The 22466-nt window shown below is 45.3% G+C and overlaps 1 protein-coding gene across 3 annotated transcripts in view; it reads left to right on the forward strand.

Moving 5' to 3' along the window:
• LOC121586239 (triple functional domain protein-like) overlaps window positions 1-22466 on the forward strand; it is a 141094-nt gene that overhangs the window by 55443 nt on the left and 63185 nt on the right. For 2 of the 3 annotated variants that reach the window (XM_045226273.1, XM_045226274.1), the window contains exons 3-14: window positions 409-483; window positions 1091-1205; window positions 2606-2798; window positions 3831-4379; window positions 5013-5135; window positions 10672-10863; window positions 12234-12365; window positions 12607-12837; window positions 14210-14332; window positions 15148-15339; window positions 20291-20460; window positions 20828-21002. In XM_045226273.1, coding sequence (XP_045082208.1) covers window positions 409-483; window positions 1091-1205; window positions 2606-2798; window positions 3831-4379; window positions 5013-5135; window positions 10672-10863; window positions 12234-12365; window positions 12607-12837; window positions 14210-14332; window positions 15148-15339; window positions 20291-20460; window positions 20828-21002 — 2270 coding nt within the window. Of the gene's footprint in view, window positions 1-408; window positions 484-1090; window positions 1206-2213; window positions 2450-2605; window positions 2799-3830; window positions 4380-5012; window positions 5136-10671; window positions 10864-12233; window positions 12366-12606; window positions 12838-14209; window positions 14333-15147; window positions 15340-20290; window positions 20461-20827; window positions 21003-22466 lie in introns of those variants that run through there. The other variant, XM_045226275.1, reaches the window with a different exon arrangement.

Consider the following 22466-nt stretch of genomic DNA (forward strand, 5'->3'; position numbering starts at 1 on the left):
GCTTGGTTGTACGATAAGGATGGACCACTTTGTTCATGATAGTACTCGTAACGTCTATGGTCTATTTTTGTTATTATTAGTAGTTGTCGCCATTCTGAATTCCTATTAGGCCTTCTCAAGAGTTCAACTTGTCATATGGTTGTAATGAGAAAGAGATGGCTGGTTTAATCTCACTTCAGGGTTCTGCTGCTGGAACTGGGTCAACTTCAGAGACTGATTTTTAACAGACTGGTACACTCTGTGGCTCTGAACCTTTTCAGACCTAACCCAAAGCAGGTGGTGTGTTAGTAATGATGAGAACATGCCTGATTGACTGTCGTCATGTTATCAAGTCAACTTCAATCCAAAACTGAACCTCGATGGTCTGATTTGCTGTTCTGACTGACTGCATTTCTCTGTTCGTTTCAGGGTTTCATCGAAATGAGGAGATGAAGGCCATAGACGTTCTGCCCATCCTTAAAGAAAAGGTTGCCTTCGTATCAGGTGAGAAACACAGTGTCCCTGATCCATGGTGTTTACCATTCTACATGGTCTTTAGTATACAAGAATGTCATGTGAACTCCAGAACGAATGCACGTAAACACACACACACACACACACACACACACAAACTGCCTCACTGAAGCTCTACATTTACTACAGAGCACTGGGAATAGGCAGCACATTATGGTGGGCACAACATAACAGCCTAGCCTACAACACAACACAGGGAAACATCAGGAAGGCAAGGTTTCCTCTACAGGGAGATGTAGCTACAGCTAAGCTGTGAGTGGAGCTCTCTGTGTGAACCGTGTCATGACCCTGACCTGCTGTGACTTACTGTTGACATGACTTAGTCATGTCAAGACTCATGACTTAGTCTTGCCTCTAACTAAAAGCTACAAAGTATGCTGTAAAAAGCTATAAATATGATGAGGGATTTTAACTCAAAGTACTCCTAATATTGTAAAATAGTAATGCATTCTTCAGTTGCCGGTATTACGATAAGAGTCTGTAAAAGGTGAGGAGAACTAGCAGGATTTGTCAAACCCTTTTTAGTGGTTGTCCATTGTTGTGTGTTTCTGATGGTCCTGGTTCCTGTGTTCCCCAGGTGGCCGAGATAGACGCGGGGGTCCCGTCCTTACCTTCCCAGCCAGGAGTAACCATGACAGAATACGAACAGAGGACCTCCGCAGACTCATAGCCTACCTCGCTGGTATCCCCAGGTAGTGTTTCTTATACGTAAATGATAACTGAACACACTGTTGAACCCAGCCTGGCCTTGGAGCCTCCTTTCCCTGCACTACACACACACACACAGTATTAACTCGAAAACTTGGATAATGAAAACCAGCTTGTTGACTCTCCTCTGTGTCACAGCGTGAATGAGGCAACCCTCCCCAGACTACCACCTGTGTATCACTGTGTGTTTTCAAATTCGACTCCTCCTCAACCGTGATTTCCCTCTCTGCTTTATTTGAAATGGACTCATTTTGAGCAGTCACCTCCCTATGCAGCATTAGAGAGAATATTATACTCCAGCCCTCAGCCCGGTGCAGTACCGTTACCACTGACGGTTGATATAGTTTACTCAGTATACAGTGTGTGTCTGTATGCTTGTGCGTGTGTCTGTATGCATGTGTGCGTGTGCGTGTTTGTAGTGTAGTGCAGTGCAGGGCTGTATGTAGGTTAGACTACCCCTGGGCCTCTCTCTGTAGGGGCTGATGACGCCAGCCTGCCAGGCAGAGCAGAGGAGAGGAGAGCACATCAGAGTGGGTGACTTACTAATAACTAACTGCAGATAGATATTCTCAGGCCAGATCTCTCTCTCTCTCTCTCTCTCTCTCTCTCTCTCTCTCTCTCTCTCTCTCTCTCTCTCTCTGTGCTGTTTAGCTGCAGTCAAGCTTCCCCTCTCCTCTGTCTGTCTCAGTGTTATTGGATACTAGCCTAGAGGCTGACTAGTGGTTAGGAAAACAGTCTAGGGGATCTGGTGCGGGCGGCGTCCGGAGGGAAGGGGCGTCGGTCTGGACTAGGACGTGGGTGGCGTGGGCATTTGGCTAATGGCGTTGCTAGTGGAACGTTACCTCGACTAGACTGTCTGTGCTGTCCACTCAGGGGGAGGGCAGTTTTACACCCTCTCTCTTTTATACACACAAACAAACTCTCGCTCTCACTTTATCTCTCACTCACTTTCTATTTCGCTCTCTCTCTCCGGTTCACTCGTTCTCTTCCACTGTTGTTTTATTTTTTCTCTCTGGGAGACGGTTGGGCTGGTCTTTTCAGAGAGTGAAGTCATAGTGATTTAGTTCAGAGCACAGGGCCTCCTTCTGTGCTGTGAGACACTCACGTTAAGCCTTAAACACTGGGGATATCCTTTTATGGTACTTTTGCAGCAGGACACTTTTTGTAAGCGGAGTCATTGAAGATCTCAACAGTTGAATTTTTTGTTTTTGTTTTTCTGAGGCACCTGGTGAGAGATTTTCACCACCCATTTCATTTTCATTTGAATATTAAGAATCGTTTTTTTTATTTTCTTATTCTAACATTTGTCATGGAAGTACACCAAATATTTGAGTGGTTATTTGTGATTTTGGCTGCTTGTGGTTGTTGTCTTGGTTTGTCTCAGTGAGGAGGTGAGCAGACATGGCTTCACGGTCATCGTTGACATGCGAGGCTCTAAGTGGGACAGCATCAAGCCTCTGCTGAAGATCCTGCAGGAGTCCTTCCCTTCCTGCATCCAAGTCGCCCTCATCATCAAACCAGACAACTTCTGGCAGAAACAGAGGACCAATTTCGGGAGCTCCAAGTTTGAATTTGAGGTAGGTCCACCCTGCATAGTCTCTTGTGATGACATTCATACAGAATAATTTGAGCGAGCAAGCTAGCTACCTAGCGCGAGATTGGTTTATGGGTTCTGAGAATTGTACTATAGCATTATGACTCAACCGCTTTGAATCGATCATCAGATGTGGATCTTTTCCCAAAAGTGTCTGAGGAGATTGAATGTCTTAATCATCTTTAGGCTATACTGAGAATATGTTTGTAGTCTCTGGAGTTGTAAGGCATGAGGAAATTAGTTTGCAATTTGAATGTTTTTATTAGTTTTTCTTCAAATGAATTGTTTGCCTTCAAATGTAATGAAAGTTGTGTATAAGTGTTCCAAGATGTGGTTATGAGCCCTTGGAAGTGGTGTGTGGAATTGGAAAGTGATATTAAAGCTGTGACAGAGAGAGTCCCGTGTGGGTAGGAAGCTGGAGCTGTTAAATTGAGTTCTGACCTATTTAGTGTGGAACAAGGATATATGGGCCGCAGAGAGAGCAGAGGCTCAGTAAAGAGGGCAGTTTGATTAGGGACATCCAGATTGGCGTTAGTCAGAGCCCATTCACTGCTAAAGAATACACAACATACACATGAATGGGCTTTAAAGAGCTGTGGATACTGCATGTGTTGATGTTATCGCATAGGGATTTTATCCATGTGTTATGACTGCTAACATGGCTGCAGCTAAAGTTACTGGAATGTTTTTGCCTACCTTTTCAAGTAAACATTGGACGTAATAGATCTGTTGTTGACCACTCCTCATAATCCATGTTTAATTATTTTGGTTATAGAATTTTGACTCACAGTGATAACAGAATCTATTCTATTGGTTTAGTAACATGATAGTCATTATAATAATGATATCTGCATCTCGGGCGTCTCATGCATTAGGGTGTAATTTGATTGTGCCTCTCCCATAGAATAAGAATGACGTCTAAGTGTCATAAGATGACATTCTACTTCTCGGATCTCCTTCCATACCTTCCTCATAGACTGCAGTTTATATTAGTGTCTGAACCCTCTTCCTCCAGACGGTCATGGTGTCTCTCGAGGGCCTGACCAAGGTGGTGGACCCCTCCCAGCTGACGTCAGACTTCGAGGGCAGCCTGGAGTACGACCACGATGAGTGGATCGAGGTGCGCGTGGCCTTCGAGGACTTCGCGGGCGATGCCGCCCGGGCTTTGGCACGGCTGGAGGAGCTGCAGGAGACCCTGGCGCAGCGTGACCTTCCGCGCGACCTGGAGGGGGCACGGCGCCTCATGGAGGAACACGCCTCGCTCAAGAAGAGGGCCACCAAGGCCTCGGTGGAGGAGTTGGACACACAGGGACGCAGGCTGCTCCAGAGACTACAGCAGGGTAGTGTCACCCCTGGAGGCTACACTAACCGCGGCGGCGGGGGAACGGATGCTAACGATGGGCTCACAGGCCACCCAGATGCCCACAACCTGGTGCCCAAAGTGAGTGCCCTGCTGGACAAGCTGCATGGCACACGCCAGCACCTGCAGCAGCTGTGGCACATGCGCAAGCTGAAACTGGACCAGTGCTTCCAGCTGCGGCTGTTTGAGCAGGATGCAGAGAAGGTGGGTTATGAACTAACTATACACTACTTTCACTGTTGTGTTAATAGAACAAGGCTTGTTTCTAATCAAATGACTCACATTTTAGTCCATATCTTTCATCCTAGCATTCGTAACTAGAAAGAAAGCAGTCTGTATTTGCACTAAGAATATTACTTCATAGCAAATAAAAAATCTGCCGAACAGAATGGGATAAGTAGCTGCAGGAGTAATGGTGCTTGTTTGCAGTATACTGTAATGGCCCATAGCCTGTCAGTGTGCATAGATCCAGCTACAGTTATATGGATGTCATGCAGCTATCAGCCAGATGGTGATGTGATGCCTGCCTGCTGTGGAAACAGACATGTTTGTCAGTTAGTCAGAGCAAAGCTTTAATTACATGACACTAGGGTCAGGGTGACACACAGTTCAATACAGTGGAGTGGAGTCATTCCATCTGCCTCCCTGAGAGTCCAAACATCCATGTCATCAGCCTTTAGTCCAGCCCCCCCGTTGCTCTCTGTCTCTCTCTCTCTCTTCCCCAGAGCTGTAAGATATAGTACCTGCTAATAGAGATCTTCTTCTGTGTGCTTGTGCCTGCCTGCGTGCGTGTTTGTGTGCCCATGGGTGTGTGTGTGTGTGTCGCGCCATCCACAGATGTTTGACTGGATCATGCACAACAAGGGCCTGTTCCTGACCAGCTACACAGAGATAGGAGGGAACCACCAGCATGCCGGGGAGCTGCAGACCCAGCACAACCACTTTGCCATGAACTGTATGGTAAGAATACACTCTTCTACATTACTGATTGACTCAATGGTGTAACCGAATGACCATAAACTACTGTACCCCTCAGCCTTGTGTTATAATATGTTGAAGCTTCTTGATAGTCATCTATAGCGTATTTATAATAATCTATATCTTATTTCTTAATTATTGTCCCCCCCTTAAAGGGGCCACGTGTGTATGTGTGTGCTGACCGCCCTGGCCCTCCCTGGCTGCCTGCAGGGTTTAAAGGCCCTAGCTGTGTTCTTTAGGGGAAGATGATAAATCACTTGGTCTCCCTGCCCTCTCTCCCTCCCTCCATTCCTCCTTGCCCTCTCCAGCCCTCCCCTGTGCCTTGCCCTGGTTGTCAGTAGTCAGTACAGGGCCCTGGCTCCGGCCCCCATCTACTCTCTGCTGCTCATGGGACCAACCAGGGAAAAATGAGGGCATGAATTGAAGCCCTTTCTTTTTGTTATACTGTATTTTTGGGATTCTCTAGATCAGGGATCATCAACTAGATTCAGCCGCGGGCCAATTTCTTTCTTGAGCGGATAGTCGGAGGGCCGGAACATAATTACAAATAATTTTTAGACTACAAATTGACCGCAAGAAGCCCAAACAGATATAATATTTGACTAAAAAATGTGTATATGATCACGTCTCTCTATTATGCGTGGGAATACTTAGGAACAGATTTCCCAAATAAAAATCACTTGGAGCTGATTTCCTGGTGTTTTTACATTATTTATGTCTAACAATGAAAATTCAACCCCCAGAAAAATAACAATGAAACTTGTGGGGCCAAATAAAACAATTTGGCCCGCTGGCCGCCAGTTGGGGAACCCTGTTATAGATTGTATGATGGTCTAATACTGTAAAGTACACTTACACTAAGTGGCAGTGCTCTTTCTGTATGACATTGTTTCCTTGGACATATTCCTCTATATCAGGGATTCCCAAACGTTTTCACTCAGGCCCCCCGTCCAGCATTGGGGAACACGCCCCCCCCCACACGTCTATTTCTATGAGCACAAACTGTTCACACCCCTCTTGTTGATGGAAATAATTTTGCAAATTTAAAGCTTATTTGCTGCAATTCTACACATTTTGTCATGGGGTGCAAAGAAAATGTTGCGGTTTTAAAGCACATTTTCTTGCAATTCTATATATTTTGCCATGTCTAATGTGTATTCATGTAATATTTGAGTAACAAATAAAGTACAACAATATCTATGGGCTAAAAAAATAAAATAAAAAAACGTTAGCTAACATGGGCTAATTGATCTGGACATTTCTGACAAGCTATAAATAGCTCTCTAAGGTATGCAATGACTAACATGACAAGAGGAACTGATGATGCACAACCCAATTTCAAAATGTCACCTTTTGCATTCTACTATTACAACTTTCAAGAGTAAGTTTAAATCCGGACTGAGTTCCTTAAAATACATTACAGTATTTTATTTTATTATTATTATTTGATTTTTCTGCTGACCCCTCGCCACACAGTTTGGGAACCACTGCTCTATACAATTAAATGTTATCCTCTTATCATTTAGTATGATCTTGCTTGTAGAGGTTTATCAAGTTATTTTGTGCTGAGCCAGCCTAGCTTGTTTTGAGAAGCTGACAGACAAACAGGCCCCAGTGAGGCAGGGGGATCATCCAGACCTAGACCCAGCCCTGGTCACAGGCACACAGGCATTATTGTGCATGACTTAGCCATCAGTGTGCAGTGTCAACAATAGGCAGGGGGACTCTGGAAAAGAGGGACTGACGCCCCCTCTTCCCCAGGATGCCAAGCTTCCTGTTGACTAGAAAGACTGTGTGACTGTCAGGATCATATTTGGGAGGTAGAGCTAGTTGCTGATGATGAAACTGTGAGGGTAAAATGGTAAGGTGGTATTTGTGTTTGTGCGTTTGAAAGGGCAGATTATCACAATGAAAGCATAATGGACAGCAGCAGTTGTAATCACAATGTGTTAATGTGTTCACTGTTGTGATAAATCTGCTTTTTGCCACCTTGAGTAAATATCCCAATAGCCCCGATTCCCCAGCTAGACTAGAGTTCAGCGATGCCATTTAGGCTGGGGCTGATGCTAGAGAAAAATGCAAATGATGATTATCTATGATTTTGTAATTTGTAATATGCTAATGCAAAGTATGGAGATGTGATGGTAGTCTGCCACCTATGGGGGTGTTGTAACATTACACTCTATGGTTCCACTTTGGGGAAGAACATGCCCTTGACTATTGACAGAAATTCAATACCAGTTCAATAGAAAAGCAGTTGGCCATCCGATAGCGACACAACGGAAGCCTGTTTGAAACACATAATGGAAATGGTTATGCTAGAATGGACATATGATGTCATTTTCGCCTAGTCTCCTAGTGTCTCTTCTCTGTGTGAATATTAAACAAGGTAAATATGAAATAAAAATAGCCTTTCTGTCGTGTTCCTCATTTTGGAGAATCCAGACAGTAACCCCAGGTGCTTCCTGTTTAAGACATTCTCCCCCCTCCACCCTCACCCTCTTAGAGTCTCTGAGCCTAGGGCTATGTCCCAAATGGCACCCTATTCCCTACATAGTGCACTACTTTTGACTAGAGCCATATGGGCCCTGGTCAAAAGTAGTGCACTATATAGGGAATAGGGTGCCATTTGGGATGCACCCTTGGATTATGGGCGTATGCCAAGTCCTCCATTACAGTGTCAGTCTCATTGATTAGTTCTTCCTGTTCCATCCTGATCCTATCTCCTATCTGTAACGTTGCCTGTTTGTTTACACCGAAAACACAATGGAAACACTATCACTATCATGTTCACTATACACCCGATGTCGGACCAGTCCCTTTGGCGTAGACAAATAACTCTTGATTGCATTTGTTTTGAATTCCCCAAGTCTGGGATGTGGAGATGGAAAGCAGCCACAGTTCATATCTTTGCCATGCAAAAATGGGCTTTGTGACAGTAGTAGAAGTGCCAGTATTTTCCTCTGTGGAGTGGACCCTCCCTGCTCTAAGTGCTCAGTATGTGTGATGCTTGAGAGACATAGGAATGTTTTGTGGTATACTGTTGTGTGGATAAGCCTTGGTGTTGTATGTCATGTGATCAGTCAATGGATACTATGCGGCCTGACCCAGTGTTTTCGTTCCCTTTAACCCGCATCCTCCAGGAGTTTTAGATTAGACCTGCCCGCCGGCTAAGATACCATGCTGTCTGTCCTTTTACATCCAGGAATGAAGCCATGTAGTGGAGAGAGACTGTTATTTAGCCTCACATTTTAATGCTCCACAGATGTCAACCGGAGTCAGAGGCGTTTTTCAGGAGGGCAAATGTCTTTATCTAGCCCAGCCCTGTGTGTGTCCGTATGTCCGTCCGTATGTCTGTCTGTTTGTCCGCGTGCAGTGTTTTCAGCTCTCATCAGTTTAAACAGTGTTTGCAGACAGAGATGTTGAACATTGGTCCATTGCTGCTCCCCTGCTATGGATTAGTATAATGAGGATTCACCAACCTCTGTTTCAGAGCACACTGCTGTTTTGTGTAATTCATTAAAGCCTCTCATTTAGATTAAAACCAGGCTACAAAGACCTGTAATTGTTTCAGCCAGGGGTAATTGAATGCTAACAGTCCTGCATGTAAAATTGAATAATTAATTTGTGTTTGCTGATCTATGTCTATCTTGCCACAACAGCTTTGAGTACTAAAATGAAAGGGACATGGTTTTGTTTTGTTTTGTTATGTTTTTAGTGTGTGAGTAGTAGAATGACGCTGACAGCGTCAGGGAGGGTATCGATCCCTAACCGACAGAGGCTTGTGGGTTGTGTAATTACCCAGCATGCCGTAGATCTCTACAGAAGGCAGTGAGAGCTCATCAACTGTGTGGGTGTGTGTGTCTCTACAGCAGGCAGTGAGAGCTCGTCTCCCATAAACACCTCATTAAACTATTGGGATAACATTGTAGCTCTGACCACATGAAAGAGGAAGCCTACTAAAAGGGCTTTTCAAACAGGGGAAGCTTGGCCATTCTACTGAGATGTTGAGCTGTATGACTAAAATGTAAATGTAAATGTAGATCCAATAGGACAAAAAGTAATGACCACTGTTTTTGTACAACACAGCCTGTGTGTGACTGTACCTTAGACTAGATCCCCCTATTCACTTTTCTTTGGATTGGAAGTTGTACTATTACATTCAAACCCATCCAAAGTGTTCCGTTTCGAGCAGCAGGCAGGCAGTGAGCAGTGTAGCCTAAAGCCCTGTGATTACCACTGTGATATGGGTGATAAAGGAGAGGGAGAAACTCATGACCCGTGACTGAACCTCCTTTCTGTCTGGGTGGATCTCCTGCTATGCCCTCCCTTATCCTCACCTCCCCTCCCCTTCTCTCTCCCCACCCAGCCACACACAGTGCTGTGGGCGTCCATCGGGGCTGGCTGGGGCTGGCTGAGTGGAAGCATGTGGACATGTGGTCAGACTAGAGGGACTTCCTCCGCTCCCATGTGTGTAGCCCCTCCACTCCGCTCGTCTCGCTACGCTTCACAGGATAACTAACATCAGCTGCCAGCTGCACACCCACCGTCACTTCCTTAAGCTTTTGATTGGCTGCGTTTGTTGGTTCAGCAGTTGGGTGACCATTTTGAAATGTTGTAACATGTCATTTACCATGAATCTCAAGTTGTTTTTTCCTTCACTGATATTCTCAATTCTGGACACATTTTTGGCTTGACCATTCTAAGTATTTTCTCAACAGGATGCAGCTTGGTTTGGTTTCACAATACAGGCACTTAGCACAGTGCTAGTAGCTGTCTTATTTGCTGTTTCCAGTTGACAGTGTACCTCCCCTCTGTTCACTGTAACATAAGAGAGTAGAGGCCAAGGATAGCTGGTGTTTTTGTATGGACTGGAGTGGTTATTTTCTCTTCTCAGTGAGTAATAGTCTCTCTGGGTGTTTGTGTATGATTTGGACTGGGTTGTGTGTGTGTGTGTGTGTGTGTGTGTGTGTGTGTAGGTTGTGTGTGTGTCTCCTGTGTTAACTACTCACCAGCCTCCCAGGCCCTTACTATTGACGTAGGCCCTCCTGTGGCCGGGGCTGTAGCCATGGCCCACCCTGTGCTGATCTATGTCTTTCTAACCCTCCCTCCCTCTCTGTCTGTCTGTCTCCCTCTCTGTCTGTCGGTCTGTCTTTCTGTCTCCCTCTCTCGCCGTCCCTCCCTGTCTCCCTCCTTCCCTTCCTTCCTGCCCGTCTCTGTCTCCCTCCCTCCCTGTCTCAGTCTGTCACCCTGTCTGTCTGTCTCCCTCTCTGTCTCAGTCTGTCTCCCTCCCTCTCTGTCTTCCTCCCTCTCTGTCTGTCTACCCTGTCTGTCTCCCTCCCTACCTCTGTCTATGTAAATATTGGTTACACTTTACTTAAAGCCTTCTCCCTCTCCTTACATAATGTCTATCATGTCCCCTCCCTCTCCTTACAGAATATCTATGTAACAATTAACCTCGTCATGTCTTCTTCCTTCTTACAGAATATCTAATATGTCTCCTCCACTCTCCTTCCAGAATGTCTATGTAAATATCAACCGCATCATGTCTGTGGGGAACCGGCTGTTGGAGTCTGGCCACTACGCGTCGCAGCAGATCCAGCAGATCTCAGGTCAGTTGGAGCAGGAGTGGAAGGCCTTCGCTGCTGCCCTGGACGAACGCTCTACCCTGCTGGAGATGTCTGCTGCCTTCCACCTGAAGGTTGACCAGGTGAGGAGGAAGCACACACATACACACAAAACGACACTCGCACACACACATTGGGATTTTCCAAATTGAACAGGAAAGGGCCACTTGTGATTTTCTTCTCTTTTCCTCTCTCTGTCTTTCATCACTTAAGCTTTTTCTTCCCGTCTGTCTTCCTTTCTCCTCCTCCCTCTCTCCGTAACCTCTCTGCCTTCTTCTCTCTTCACCTCTATTGTAGTGCATGAGGTCAGGTTGAAACCAGATGTCCAGAGTAGCAGGGTGGGCGGTATTATTATAGACTACAGGTTTGTGTACCCTACTATCCCCAAGGATTTGAAGCTACTCCATGGACTGAATCTTACCCTGCTTTGATAGAGGCTGGATTGTAAGCCCATTTTATATATGGACTTAGTTGTTGTCACATGTTTTCCAACAAACTGATTCAAGTGGAGGTGTCGTATCTGCTGTGTGGTTGTTTGCGGTTGGCATGTGAAGCTAAGTTTCAGTGCTGTGTGTGTGTCTGTGTTTGTTTACCATGGTTATAGTGAAGCTGTGGTAAACTGAGACCTCTCTGTCAGTCTGGGAACGAGCGGGGATGGTTGAGAAGAAACACAGAGAGAGAGAGAGAGAGAGAGAGAGAGAGAGAGAGAGAGAGAGAGAGAGAGAGAGAGAGAGAGAGAGAGGGAGAGAGACTGAAAAAAATGAAATGAGATGATGCCTCTGCCTTTTATCTCCCCGCCCTCCTCATCCTCCATTTCTAGAATAATCACTTGTTTTGTGTCGTTATTCTCCTGAAGTGCCTCTACTTTCTGTCCTACTTTCCTCTCCTCCTCTCCCTGGCCAGCTCCCACAGGAACAGATGAAAATAGTTCCTATCTCTTAATGGCATTGTAGTACACTGCTGGGAGGATGCAGCGCTAATAATAATGTTAGCTAGGGCTGCCTGAAAGGCAATATGTTGCTTTCGTCCCCTGCCATGAATGTCTAATTGACTGATATACTAAACAGACAGACAGACAGGCAGACAGAGAGGGAGGGTTAGAAAGACATAGACAGACATGAGGACAAGTATAAGTATTTTTCATTGCCTGTTTTTGCCCTGTACACGTTTTTGTATTTTAGATCAAGAGTGTTTTTGTGTGCACTAGTTACTGTGGTTGGATGATTGCACATACAAATGCTGTGGTACATTTAGGTAGTCATGATGCTATTCCATCCTTCTAAAATAGAAAAGTGTTCAAGTAGTGGAACTAATGTGCCATTTAGAATTAGCATAATATACCTTTAACCTGCTATTGGTTTTGATCTCCCTTCTTTCTGTAACACACACCACCATGTACACACACCCTTTTGTGATTACCATTATAATGTCTGATGATGTGTGTGTCCTCCAGTACATGAGTAATGTGGAGCCGTGGTGTAAGGCGTGTGGAGAGGGAGACCTGCCCTCTGAGCTACAGGACTTGGAGGACACCATCCACCATCACACAGGACTCTATGAACACATCACCACTGCCTACTCGGAGGTACTATGGGGGCTGCAGTCACTACACATTCTAGTGCCCAATGCTCATGCACTGAAGTGATTAGTGGGTGATTAGCACTTTTTGTGCCGTCTTGTTTTAAAGGAAAATAAATAGCATCTGCAACATGCTCTAAAGTAATCCTGCATCGTTCCGATTCAGATGTATTTTCAAAGTTCATTGTCAACCTTTTCCCCACCTCACCTGGGATTTCTCCTCTCCTATCTTCTCCTTTCCTCTCCAGGTGAGCCAAGATGGGAAGTCCCTATTGGACAAGCTGCAGCGACCCCTGACCCCGGGCAGTGCTGATTCGCTGACGGCCTCGGCCAACTACTCCAAGGCGGTGCACCACGTGCTGGACATCATCCACGAGGTGCTACACCACCAAAGACAACTGGAGAACATCTGGCAACACCGCAAGGTCCGGCTGCACCAGCGCCTGCAGCTCTGTGTCTTCCAACAGGACGTCCAGCAGGTACATACACACAGGCACACACACGCTTAGGCAGACGCAGGCACACACAAACGCACACACAATACATAATACACACACACTGTACCATCATTGTCAGAGACCGCTATACTTATTGTACAGTGCTTTATCCATCTAAAACCTGATTTTCATGCATGTTCAAAACCAAAGAGAACTGTGTTGTAATTTTGCGGAGTACATTTAGCCCTCTCCACTTTCTTCAAAGTGTTTTCAGTGACACCTGGGGTTTCTGAGTGAAAACTTATCTGCGTGAGTGGCTGACAGGCCCTTGTGATTAGGACTGAGCTGGTTTCTACTTCTCAGTGCCCTGTGGACATGCTCACTATTCTCTCTCTCTCTCTCTCTCTCTCTCTCTCTCTCTCTCTCTCTCCTCTCTCTCTCTCTCTCTCTCTCTCTCCCGCTCTCTCTCTCTGTTTCTTTCTCTCTCCTGATATGTACTAGTTGCCATGGTAATCCAATTTACTGCCACATAATGTGTTGCGTGTTCCATATGTCCCATAGAATGATGCGCTCTAAGAGGAGAGACCTTGAAAACCCACAATCAAAATCACGTTTATTATTCTATTCAGCAATAATACTGAGATGAGGCAACTGGCCACCCATCTGTTCAATAAATAATAAGGCAATTATTAACTAAGATGTATTATCACAGTCTATAGAAATGCTGACACGTTGGTCTGTAGTGGATTGTGGATTTCTTCATCCATGTTTCCTTATTATAAAGTGCCAGCCTCGTGCCCCAAATGACACCCTATTCCCATATAGTGCACTACTTTTGACCAGAGCCTTATGGACTAGGAATAGGGGGCCATTTGAGACGCAGCCCCAGACTTGGCACAGTGATGCAGAGCAGAGGGTGGGTCTGACTGGGAAGGCATTATGTTATGGCAGTAGCCTTGGACAGAACAGGGCCTCAATAGAGCTGTCCCAGACACAGTCCATCAATCTAAGGGTCCCGAAGCTCCCCCTTGTGGCACAGCACATCAGATCAGCCTATACATACAAGGAACATCCCTGTTCATAGGCTAGTTGTCACCACACCTGGGTTCAAATAGTATCTGTTTTCTTGCAAATGCTTCCGCATTTAATTGAGCCTGCATGGAGTGCTAGGTTTGCACTTTTAGGACTAGCCTATTTAATTGGTTCCATTGTAGCCAGGCAGGCTCAATCAAACGCTCAACGTATCTTGATTCCAAGTAGCGACTATCCTAAGGCCTATCACAGTACACAGATGATGTGATCCAGCATGTGCTACATCACTCTAGTGCCTTTATTAGACAGGGCTCTGGCAAACCCTCTCTGTACCAGTGTATTTCAGTCTCTCCCTCTCTCGCCCCTGTGTGTGTGTGTGCAGGTGCTGGACTGGATAGAGAACCATGGTGAAGCCTTCCTCAGTAAGCATACAGGAGTGGGGAAGTCTCTACACAGAGCTCGGGCCCTGCAGAAGAGACACGAGGACTTTGAGGAGGTGGCCCAGGTGAGCTGGGACACACACACACACACACACACACACACACACACACACACACACACACACACTCACTCACTCACTCACTCACTCACTCACTCACTCACTCACTCACTCACACACACACACACACACACACAAAAATAGTATTATTTTGTAGTCCCATGTAGCTCAGTTGGTAGAGCATGGCGCTTGCAACGCCAGGGTTGTAGCTTCGATTCCCACGGGGGGCCAGTATGGAGAAGAAAAAAAAAGTATGCACTCACTAACTGTAAGTCGCTCTGGATAAGAGCGTCTGCTAAATGACCAAAAATTTAAATGTGAACTTATTCATTTATATATTATTAGCCTGTGATGGGTGATTTGAAGGAGTCAGCCGCAGGAGGGTAAATCACAGAATAACAGGATTTATTCAGGAATACAGTAATGTGTCAAAACAGTCCAGTGCGCAAAACAGGCACACTGGAACCAACAAGGCACCCGGGAAAAATAACCTGCCGATACAAAATACAAGGAGCTCAACCGAGCTTCACTATCCTCACAATAAACAATCCCACACAAAGACAAGGGGGCAGAGGGAACACTTATACAGGTACTGATGAGGGGATATGAACCAGGTGTGTGTAATAAACAAGACAAAACTAATGGAATGATGAGATGAGGAGCGGCAGTGGCTAAAAGGCCGGTGACGACGAACGCCGAAGCCTGCCCGAACAAGGAGAGGAGGCAGCTTCGGAGGAAGTCGTGACGTAGCCCATATGTTCATATAATTACCTGTAATGTGGCAGTCCGCATAATGTCTCTTCTAATGCCCCCCTGTCCAGAACACCTATACTAACGCTGACAAGCTGCTGGAGGCAGCAGAGCAGTTGGCCCAGACAGGAGAGTGTGATCCAGAGGAGATTTACCAGGCAGCCCACCAGCTAGAGGACCGCATCCAGGACTTTGTACGTCGCGTGGAGCAACGCAAGGTCCTCCTGGACATGTCTGTGGCCTTCCACACTCACGTCAAAGAGGTACGAGCCTGGGTCATTATAATTACTGCAGCTCCCCTTACAAAACTGTACTAATGAAAGTTATTGTTGTATTCGATCTACAGTATGTCTCTAGTCAGGTCTATGGCTCAGAGTCTACTAAATTGCATGAATCTGAGTGTGAAACGACTTTTAACCCATTTAACTATTAAAGAAAGTTGTGTGTATTGAGACCTGCCAGCTAGCTGTTGTAATATTGATACCCCTCTGGAGGTGGTAATGACATCTGGTGTAGATGTTCCCATGGTAGGGCTATGAGAGGGTTCTCCACTCCTCACCCTGAGGAAAGTTTAAGTTCTGCCTTTAAAGGTGTTCAACCTCCCCCTCGCCCCAGCCCAGTTAGTGCTGTGATAGAGATGACAGCCAGCCAGGGTAATAAGAGGTTTGATACAGGAGTTTAGTGGCATGAAAAATGTATTACATCAGTACTGCCACACAACACACAGCCCACACACTGAAGAGTAGGAGTGTGAGTGTGTGTGCGTGCGTTATATTGTATTTATACAACGGGTGGTTCTAATCCTGAATGCTGATTTGGTTAAAACCGCATTCCAGCCAGTGTCTATTCCACAACTAAATCTATGATGTTAAAATGCCTATTTACTCTGTTCCATCTGACTGCGCAATCCACTGTCTCATCAGCCCAGCCAGGCAATTTATAAACTTGATCTCCACTATGACAAGCATCTACACATTATCTCAAATTGCTTTTGGATTAACGTTTAGTTTTCAACTGTGGAGATTTGTATAAACCTTGCTGTCTGTCTCCGACATTTGCAATGTTGTTTCAATATTGAAATTTGATCTCCAGCTGTCACGTAGTAATGAATGTGTTGGGAGTCGGGATGAGACAGACACACAGGCAGGCAGCGTTTCTCAGCCAGTCGAAATCATGAATCAGCTGGCATCGTTTTTATGGATATATACAAAGAAATATCAATAGAAAACAGGTCAAACTAAGTGCAGCTAGATTGCAGTCTTTCCAGCTTCAGTTTGAAGTGATTGTGTTAGCTGTGTTGTTGGCTAGCTCCTCTGAACAACAGTGTCCTGATGAGAGGGCACATTTTTTATGCCAGGTGAAATCGCGCATCATTAGCTCATTGTTATGGATGTATCCAAATAAATGTCACTAGAAAACAGCAAATGCAAATGCAGCTACTATGTTGTTATTCTGGCTGCACTTTTTGACGTGACTGTAAGTTAGCCGTAGTTGGCTAGCTAGCAAGCAAAGAATAAGAACGTTGCCAGCCAGTATGGCAATGGAACATTTAGAGCGAACGACTGAGTCGCGTCTCTGGCAACCGAACCGATAGAACGAATGACCAGCCGGCTTTGGTAGCATCCCTAGATTTGTGTCGGGACTATATCTTGTGGAAGGATGAATTAGTATGAATAAATTAATCAAAAGAACGTTTTTAATTAAAATATGTAAATCATTATTTGAATATGTTGGTAACCCATTGTATAAAAGTGATAATGCCCGAGAAGCCGGTGTTTGGAGGATATATTGGCATGGTTTGCCGGCCCGAGACGAACACCCGTGCCAGTATATCCTCCAAACACCAGCTTCTCGTACACTATCACTTAATTATGTGTGTGTGTCCTGTGACAGCGGATGGGCTGCCCAAAGTGACTCTGACACTGACACATAGGGGTATTTTCCAACAAACTAAACACAGTGCCTCCCTCCCCCTCCACTCACTACTCTCTTCTACTACATTTTACATTTACATTTTAGTCATTTAGCAGACGCTCTTATCCAGAGCGACTTACAGTTAGTGAATACATATCTTCTTTTTTTTATACTGGCCCCCCGTGGGAATCGAACCCACAACCCTGGCGTTGCAAACGCCATGCTCTATCAACTGAGCTACATCCCTGCCGGCCATTCCCTCCCCTACCCTGGACGACGCTGGGCCAATTGTGCGCCGCCCATGAGTCTCCCGGTCGCGGCCAGCTGCGACAGAGCCTGGATACGAACCAGGATCTCTAGTGGCACAGTTAGCACTGTGATGCAGTGCCTTAGACCACTGTGCCACTCAGGAGACTTGACTGGAGCCTCTAGCTATTGCCAAAACTCAGGAAGCTGTTCTGTTTCTGAAATGCCTCATATTCAAAGCTGTAATTTGTCATGTCTTTATTTGTGATGAAGATTACTTGTGTGCTGTGTTTGAAAGGTTTCCCTTGTAAGAAGGCAGACCTTGTGAATTAGTGTTTCTTCCCATTATTCAATGTTCTGGCTGAGCGAGAGGTGACAGGTTTACCTTTAGAGGTGGTGCTTCACTATAGTGTCCTAAAAACAACGTCAAGCTTATTGTATTTTTCAAAACAAGGATCTCAAGTGTTTGATACAGTTGAAGTCGGACATTTACATACACTTAGGTTGGAGTCATTAAAACTAGTTTTTCAACCAATCCACACATTTCTTGTTAACAAACTATAGTTTTGGCAAGTCGGTTAGGACATAATAATAATAAGCCATTTAGCAGACGCTTTTATCCAAAGCGACTTACAGTCATGCGTGCATACATTTTTGTGTATGGGTGGTCCCGGGGATCGAACCCACTACCTTGGCGTTACAAGCGCCGTGCTCTACCAGTTGAGCTACAGAGGACATCTACTTTGTGCATGACACAAGTAATTTTTCCAACAATTGTTTACAGACAGATTATTTCACTTATAATTCACTGTATCACAATTCCAGTGGGTCAGTTTACATACACTAAGTTGACTGTGCCTTTAAACAGCTTGGAAAATTCCAGAAAATGATGTCATGGCTTTAGAAGCTTCTGATAGGCTAATTGACATCATTTGAGTCAATTGGAGGTGTACCTGTGGATGTATTTCAAGGCCTCCCTTCAAACTCAGTGCCTCTGCTTGACATCATGGGAAAATCAAAAGAAATCAGCCAAGACCTCAGAAAAAAAATGGTAGACCTCCACAAGTCTGGTTCATCCTTGGAAGCAATTTCCAAACACCTGAAGGTACCACGTTCATCTGTAGAAACAATAGTACGCAAGTATAAACACCATGGGACCACGCAGCCGTCATACTGCTCAGGAAGGAGACGCGTTGTGTCTCCTAGAGATGAGAAAAGTGCAAATCAATCCCAGAACAACAGCAAAGGACCTTGTGAAGATGCTGGAGGAATCAGGTACAAAAGTATCTATATCCACAGTAAAACGAGTCCTATATATCGACATAACCTGAAAGGCCGCTCAGCAAGGAAGAAGCCACTGCTCCAAAACCGCCATAGAAAAGCCAGACTACGGTTTGCAACTGCACATAGGGACAAAGATTGTACTTTTTTGAGAAATGTCCTCTGGTCTGATTAAACATAAATGTCAGGAATAGAACTGTTTGGCCATAATGACCATCGTTATGTTTGGAGGATAAAGGGGTAGGCTTGCAAGCCGAAGAACACTATCCCAACCGTGAAGCACGGGGGTGGCAGCATCATGCTGTGGGGGTGCTTTGCTACAGGAGGGACTGGTGCACTTCAGGAAATAGATGGCATCATGAGGAAGGAAAATTATGTGGATATATTGAAGTAACATCTCAAGACATCAGTCAGGAAGTTAAAGCTTGGTCGCAAATGGGTCTTCCAAATGGACAATGACCCCAAGCATACTTCCAAAGTTGTGGCAAAATGGCTTAAGGACAACAAAGTCAAGGTATTGGAGTGGCCATCACAAAGCCCTAACCTCAATCCTATAGAAAATGTGTCGGCAGAACTGAAAAAGCGTGTGCGAGCAAGGAGGCCTTCAAACCTGACTCAGTTACACCAGCTCTGTCAGGAGGAATAGGCCAAAATTCACCCAAGTTATTGTGGGAAGCTTGTGGAAGGCTACCCGAAACGTTTGACCCAAGTTAAACAATTTAAAGGCAATGCTACCAAATACTAATTGAGTGTATGTAAACTTCTGGCCCACTGGGAATGTGATGAAATAAATAAAAGCTATATTAAATCATTATCTCTACTATTATTCTGACATTTCACATTCTTAAAATAAAGTGGTGATCCTAACTGACCTAAGACAGGGAATTTTTACTCAGATTAAATGTCAGGAATTGTGAAAAACTGAGTTTAAATATATTTGGCTAAGGTGTATGTAAACTTCTGACTTCAACTGTATATGAGAAAGTTAACTTGCAATCTGTGTTGTTTCAATCAGTGTTATTAGCTTAGGCATTAATGAACAGCATGAACCTTTCTGTAAAGGTTCTGTGCCAGTGCGCTGTTTTTTACTCCGTGTGCTGACATTTATATTGTCTTTACAGTACATGGCCTGATATTCATATTAATTCATCATTTATTTTATGCTACCATATGGTGTAATAACACCCATCTGTTGTATAGAGGTGGTTGGATTAGGCCCGGTTCCAACTTTCCGCCTCTGTTCTTAGCCTGTGTTGTGTTTGCCTGTCTTTGTGTGTTATTATGGAAAAATAGAGCCATATGAACCGGAACAAAACACATTTTGGGTCCCAAATGTCATCCTATTCCCTACATAGGACACTTATTTTGAAAAGGGCCCTATGGGAGCTGGTCAAAAGTAGTGCACTATATAGGGAATAGGGTACCATTTGGGACACAAATAAAAAAAAGCGGCGGGTGGTAGATTGGGCAGGGAGGGTCCTACCTGCTGGTACGGGTGCTTTGGTTTGAGCCACCATGCTAATATAACCAGATGGTTAATCCTGCCACAATGACTCAATGCAGCTCCCTCCTTCACTCCTCTTTCTCTCCCTCTCTCCTCTGCTTTTAATTTGTCCTTCTTTACCTCGCTCTCTGTGTGATAGCAGTCAGCTCCTTTACCCTTATAGTGTGTTTGTGGTGTAACAAGTTGATCTCGTGTGATTGGCCAGCTGTGACCTCTGACTGTGTTTCTGATTGGCCGCCTGGGCTGTCTGTCACTGTGTGTCCACGCAGCTGTGGACGTGGTTGGAGGAGCTGCAGAAGGAGCTGCTGGATGATGTGTATGCTGAGTCTGTGGAGGCGGTGCAGGACCTGATCAAACGCTTCGGCCAGCAGCAGCAGACCACCCTGCAAGCCACTGTCAACGTCATCAAGGAGGGAGAGGACCTCATCCAGCAGCTCAGGTAGCTCACAGCGCACGCATCCTCTATCCTAAATCAATCCCTTCTAGCCCCTACCCGCCATAGAAATATGCTAATTTACCAAGTAATAAAGGTTGTTTTGTGTTTATTTAGAACTGTGCAGCATTGTAGAGCAGTATTACTGTCTCCCTTTACCCTACCATTAAGAGACCTTGATAGCAGCACTGCACGCTACTAACTGGCAACAGAGGTGCATTTTAAGCTTCTAAAAGCATGCCGTCTAACACATAATTAAACTCTGCTAGCTGTTCTACCACCAAACAGTGTTACATGTAATTCATGATATTGAAACTAGTGTATTTAATGTGTTTGTTGATCTATCTAACCTCTGACCCCGGCCTCCACACAGGGACTCTGCTATCTCCAGTAACAAGACGCCCCACAACAGCTCCATGGCCCACATCCAGAGTGTCCTACAGCAGCTGGATGAGGCCCAGGCTCAGATGGAAGAGCTGTTTCAGGAGAGGAAGATCAAACTGGAACTCTTCCTGCAGCTACGCATCTTCGAGAGGGATGCCATCGACGTAAGTGGCCCCCATGTCAATAAAGTTCAGATCAATCAATCTATCAATCAACCAATCTATCATGTCCTCTATTGCCCGTATCTGACCTGTGTCTTTTCCAGAGATTGAATGTTTCACAGTCAGTGTTTCTGTAGCAGTTTTATCTGGTAGTGTAAGGTCTTGAGTCCCTGCTGAGAGACTCAAAAGGAGTCTTTCTGCTGCTGCTGTTGTTATTCTAATCTCTCTCTTTCCTGTTACACCATCAAAGTAGCAGTAGTTGATTAACGATATTGATTCACATCCCAGAAATTAAGCATTAGCTACAGCAGCCTTTGACATTATAAAGCCTGGAGTACTGATATTCATGATGTTATCATCCCCCTTTCTGGGAAGTTATTGTATTGAGTTGATGACTCATTTAAGTGTGTGTGTGTGTGTGTGTGTGTGTGGGGGATATGAGGCACTCACATACCTGAAGTGTTGGTGTTGTGTTGCGATAACAGGGTCATTGAATAGAGGAGGAGGACGTTTCGTTTTCGGCACATTAAGTAGACTACAGTGCAGTTTGACAAAAAATTACATTGTGTTCATATTCCTATTCATTTTCTCATAAAGACGTCTCACATGTCTCTCCCAAGTGGAAACCTACAGTCAGTGAATGAAATATCGACCCGTGCTTGGCACACACTGCCCCTTGCCTGTCTGCACATGCAGCCCATCTCACACTGAGGTGGAATGCCACTATAGTAGTGCAGCAGTCACACTAGTCTGTGTGGTAAGAGACCACAGCCAGACTGATACAGTATTTTCTCCTCAGAGGTGCAGGACAGTACAGCCTTCACATTAGCTCTGCACATTAGCTGGGACCTGTGGGAGGGAGGGAGCGGCATGCATGTCAGTCAGTCAGTCAGTCAGTCAGTCAGTCAATATGACACAAGAGGGAGGGAGAGTTAGTTTTCCCTCCACTCCTCCTCTTCACACCCCTGGGACGCTGTTCCTTCTTGGCTCCCACTGAGGGGTTAGGCAGCAACACGCAGGTTCAGGTTCGAGGTGAGGCAGAGGTACGGCACGCAGTGTCCCAGTCAGTCTTAGAGCAGGATTCCTGTCCTCACGGAGCCAGTCTCTTCTACATGAGCCAGGAGGAGGAAAATATTATGTGTCTGCTTAGACTCAGAGAGGGGTTTCTACTCTGCTTTGTGATAGCAGCCCAGCCCGGTAAGTGCCTCCTGGTGCCTGGGAAGGAGGGAACGGGAGAGAAGAGGAGAGTGGCAGGTGAAGAAAATATGTTAGAAGGACTAAAGGCTTGTGGTATTTATGCCTGGGAGCTTTACCTAGCTGTCATTCAGCCTTCTGTAATGTGCTTATGAGTTAAGTGAATATGACTCCTACAGAACAGTCAGCAAGACATTTTCAAGAGATATTTGTGAGTTATTGGATTTTTGGAGTTGTAGCACTCTAGACTGGATCGTAGTGTTTTGAGAAGGG

The sequence above is a fragment of the Coregonus clupeaformis genome, chromosome 17 (genome assembly GCF_020615455.1).
Source record: "Coregonus clupeaformis isolate EN_2021a chromosome 17, ASM2061545v1, whole genome shotgun sequence".
NCBI lineage: Eukaryota > Metazoa > Chordata > Actinopteri > Salmoniformes > Salmonidae > Coregonus > Coregonus clupeaformis.